This window comes from Triplophysa dalaica, chromosome 7, assembly GCF_015846415.1.
Source record: "Triplophysa dalaica isolate WHDGS20190420 chromosome 7, ASM1584641v1, whole genome shotgun sequence".
Taxonomy (NCBI): domain Eukaryota; kingdom Metazoa; phylum Chordata; class Actinopteri; order Cypriniformes; family Nemacheilidae; genus Triplophysa; species Triplophysa dalaica.
Window position 1 is genome coordinate 6,540,768 of NC_079548.1, and position 4,426 is coordinate 6,545,193.

At 34.8% G+C, this 4,426-nt stretch overlaps 1 protein-coding gene across 1 annotated transcript; it reads right to left on the reverse strand.

Moving 5' to 3' along the window:
- Nucleotides 1-1,488: 1,488 nt before the first annotated feature.
- Nucleotides 1,489-4,330, reverse strand: aqp8b (aquaporin 8b). Its single transcript, XM_056752591.1, has 6 exons — nucleotides 4,290-4,330; nucleotides 2,977-3,316; nucleotides 2,761-2,887; nucleotides 1,867-2,081; nucleotides 1,643-1,777; nucleotides 1,489-1,564 (listed from the first exon to the last, which is right to left on the reverse strand). Exons 2-6 carry the CDS (start codon nucleotides 3,222-3,224, stop codon nucleotides 1,522-1,524), a joined length of 768 nt encoding a protein of 255 aa, XP_056608569.1. The 5' UTR covers nucleotides 3,225-3,316; nucleotides 4,290-4,330; the 3' UTR covers nucleotides 1,489-1,521.
- Nucleotides 4,331-4,426: the final 96 nt, after the last annotated feature.

Sequence of the window (4,426 nt, forward strand, 5' to 3'; positions counted from 1 at the left end):
AATACATTAAGTGCCAATACAAAGTTACTCGTTTCAACAAAAGCTAGACCACTACCTGTTGAGATAAAGGGTTAGTGATTTTTTTATTTATTTTTGTCTGTCAAGTATTCACAGAAGAGATGGGTTTTAAGTAGTTTTTTAAATGTTGTGAGAGATGAGGTTGAACGGACAGAGTTAGGAAGAATGTTTAACATCCTTTCGTTAAACATTTTACGATCACAGAGTGGTAAGTCAACATTTTAAACTCCCTGCGTTTGCTTTAAATGTCCTTTTTTTTCGTTTGTGACAAAAATTCGACTTATGTATTTAAAACAGGGAATTGTGGCATTCTCGAAAATATTTAATTAAATTCACATAATTATTTTGTTGTTGTTAGTATTCTTAAGGAAACCTTTCAGATGTCTTAAGAAAAACACTGTGCTGGATATTTGCTTATTGGTAATGCAACTGTTCTTTTTGATATCATGGTTTTACATTTATAAAATTATTATTCTGATATATCCGGGCATTTCTTTAAACTTTCCAAGAAAGACAAAAGCCGAAATATATTAAACTTACTGCGGTCAACACCTTATATTTACATTCCCTAATAACGGTAACGAAGTAATTACTTTTTAGACTTTAATTCGTGAGGATTATGTAAATGTAGCCTAGATATAAATTTCATGTAACATTACTTTAATATTTGCAATTAGATATTTTTATTCTTTAATTGCACAAATTAATAAAAATCTTTTATCAGATAAGTTATCAACAATCTTCAGTGTTTGCATCATCAATTTAACGTCAGAATAGCCTTTAACAAACTCATGAATAATTTATAGGTGATGAATTACATGCATTGATGGATATGAGAATGTCATCACCTTTGACACTGTGGCTTTAAAGGTTTGCAAAATTCTAAAAAGTTATTCACATTCTGTTTATGTATAACCTGTGTTATCTACTATGAGGCAGTTATGTTGTTAATGGCTTGATGAAGCTGTAGTAAGTTATATATAAATCTGAACATGTTTCTGCCTATTATTGTTGTTTAAAAGCATTCACAAAAGGGCTTTTGTTATAAACTATACCAGTCATTTGCAGAATAGTGGATATAAGGAAAAATTACAACAAACATATTCATTATTGAACATTTAGATTTTAATTGGTTACATAATATGAACACATATTAATTCCATTTATAGAGTGCATTCCATAAATGTTTAATGTGATATGTTCTACATTTTTTAATTTACTCATAAGCGTTTTATTACATTTGCCAGAAATCTGCAGGATTAAACTGAGATCTGAGATGCTGAACAAGATTCATTTCAACTGCGAAAGAAATGCAGTTCTTGCTAATATAAAGGCATGAACTGTAATTTTTTATATTAAAACCTTTCCACGAATTTGATTCAGTGCATAAAATACATAGATTTCCACTAAGAATACTCTTTAAATTAATCTAATACATGCAGTTGTGGAATAAAATTGAGCAGTTGTTGTTGAAAAATGGGGGACGGTGTGTTTAAATACATGTCACTTCATCAGGACACGCATATTATTGTCTCCAAGCAAAAGTCTGAAAGAAAAAAAGAAAAAAAAAATACATACATCGGTTTATACATTATTAGAATTTAAAATTGCCTTAAAGCTTTACCTGACTAATGCAGCAGCAATAAGTGCACCAGTAATGGGTCCAACCCAGTAAACCCAGTGTAGAGTCCAGTAGTTTGTCATCACTGCTGGTCCCAAAGCTCTTGCAGGATTCAGACAAGTACCAGACACATCACCCCTGGAACCCACAGATAATCATTTCATCTCTAATCCACACACAGACACAGTCCAATGTCTCCACTTATAACACCCAATATCTGAATTTACCCTGCTAGCACATTAACAATGAGTGTACATCCCACCAGAAACGGCACCAACGGACTTTTACTCTTGCCATTCACTGCTCCCAGTAACACCACTATGGTAATTAAACACGTCATAGCGATTTCACCGAATAATGCCTTCATAATCTGATTTTCTGATTGGAGGACTGTGAATGCAGCACCTTGAGCTCTGGCATAGTTTTCTGTTGAGGTCATGCCCTGAAAAAACAACCAAAAGGTGTCAAATGCATTAGTGTCTGACTCGTGAAGCTACTGTTGCTCGTAATAATGGTTTTGCACTACACGCATTCAGCTTTTGAGGACATTATAATTTGTATTTCCCATCTGTTTCACACACAAAGCTGTTATCAGGTTTTAATCCCATTTATTTAAAACTCACAGCCATTGTAAGGATTAAAGAGGGCTTGACTTTGGTTATCTGTTTATAAACACAGCATTTAAAGTGATACTTCAACCAAAAATAAATTTCTGTCATCATTTACTCACGTTCGTGTTGTTCCAAATGTGTATAAATGTATCTGTTCTGATTAATACAGAGAAAGATATTTGGAATAATGCTTTTAACCAAACACATCTCAACACCCGTTGACTACCACAGTCGGAAAAAAACAATGTTTGTCAATGGTGCCCCAGAACTGTTTGCTATATTGCATTCTTCAAAATTCAAAGTCATTTTTCCCACTTTTGTAGTCAATGGGTGTTTAGAGCTGTTTGGTTATATGCATTCTTCCAAATATCCCTCTCTGTGTTCACCACAGTAAAAAAGGTGAGTAAATGATGACAGAACTTAAATTTTTGGGTAAAGTATCCCTTTAAGCCAACACAATGTATAGGTTTACTCACACTGTAACTTGAAAGATAACCAGTGTGTACTTACTTTGGCCATGGCTGCGCCCAGCAAACCCCCTGTGATCTGAGAGACCAGATACGGTACGACCATCTTCACCTTTATCCCGCCACAGAGGAACACAGCGATAGTGAATGCTGGATTGAAATGCGACCCACTGTTTCAAGGAATAACATGCATTCAAATTGTATATTATGCGTGGTGTCACATTTAATTTTTTTTTTTTTCTTTGCAATAAATTCTCACCTGATCTCTGCCATGCATGCAATCAATACCGTCAGGCCAAGGCCATGAACCAACGCAGGCTGAAGTCTGCCCACAGCCTCCACGTCTTCAATGACAGACAAGCATCCTATGAACACAAAGAAGGTTGTGCCCACCAGCTCGGCTACACAGGGCTGAAAGATCCGCTCATAGAGGTTCAGCTCTCTCACCGCTGATTGTTTCATCAAAGATTTCTCCATGTCCTGAAGTTCAAACTTGGCATCAACCATTCTTTCTGACGGCTACAGGTCCAATGGATGTATCTTGGAGGACGTCTTCTATACATTTAAATGTGAGTGACAGCTCTACATTGCCCGGTGACCTTTGAGGGTAAATATGTTGTTCATTGATCCAAATGTCAGAGTAATTCATTGGAGCTATTGGCGTTTGTAGATTACATGCTTATAGAAATTACATTTTAACATGCTCGCACTCAGCTTATTTAGTTAGTGAACTTTTAATAACAAGAAAGTTCAACCAGCAAGCAAAGTGTCCTGGTTATACGGGTTACAGGAAAACTTACCAGCTGGAATGTTTTACCCACCAAAAGTGAAAATAAAAAGGTTAACTCTACTGTGATCCTAATTTTGAAACTGTTTTGAGACCAGAACATGTATATTTGAGGTCAACTAATAAACATTAAATTGTGAAATGACAGAATGCCAATAACTTATAACCTTGTGTTATGCCTGAGCTGGCCAAAGACAGAAATAAAGGGTCAGTCAGACAAAACTCATTATGCATATTGAAAATAAATATCGAGGCTGATGATAAAACTGGAAAAATGTGGCCGTTCCAAAAACGAAAAATACTAAATAATTATGTTATTAATGGTTGTAATGGTGGTAGTATACTATAGTATTTGCTTCAGTAAATTGTGTTAAAATTCATAGATACTATATATAGTCTTTTTGAAGCTTACTTAGGTAAATATTGAAATACACTACAGTCTATTCTACAGTTTGTGAATTTTCTTTCGTTAACACTACACAAATTACATTGAAATACGATTGTAATTGTATAGGCTACTATACTACGGTGTTAATAGTGTAATATACGAGAGTATGTTGCACTTTATTTCGGTATATTATAGTAAATACTATAGTACGCTGCAATAATTGTTCATCTGGTTACCGTAAATTCTCTAAAAAAGTTTAGAAAGTACCAACACTGGCCACCAGGTGACACTAGACTACATTGAATTACTTTGGAATCAAGTTGCCAATCGCATTTAAGCAGTATGTATTTGTTTTGTTTTTTAAGTTTACCCACTAAATCCAGTGACTAAAACGTACCCGAGTTATCACATGTCCGAGTAAACAAACCCATGTAGTTTATAACAGTGTGTATGCCCTCCTGTGATAATCTAAACAGAATGAAGGTGTCATGTGTCACTCCACAATAGGGAAGTGAACAACACTTCCTATTTCCT

What these genes read in the sequence shown, in the direction of transcription:
- aqp8b (XM_056752591.1), bottom strand. Translation starts at nt 3,224, where the DNA reads ATGGTTGATGCCAAGTTTGAACTTCAGGACATGGAGAAATCTTTGATG. An exon ending in GCATGCATGGCAGAGATCAG is followed by an intron (nt 2,888 to 2,976) that starts GTGAGAATTTAT and finishes TCCTTGAAACAG; the next exon opens with TGGGTCGCATTTCAATCCAG. An exon ending in ATTGCTGCTGCATTAGTCAG is followed by an intron (nt 1,565 to 1,642) that starts GTAAAGCTTTAA and finishes TTTTTCTTTCAG; the next exon opens with ACTTTTGCTTGGAGACAATA.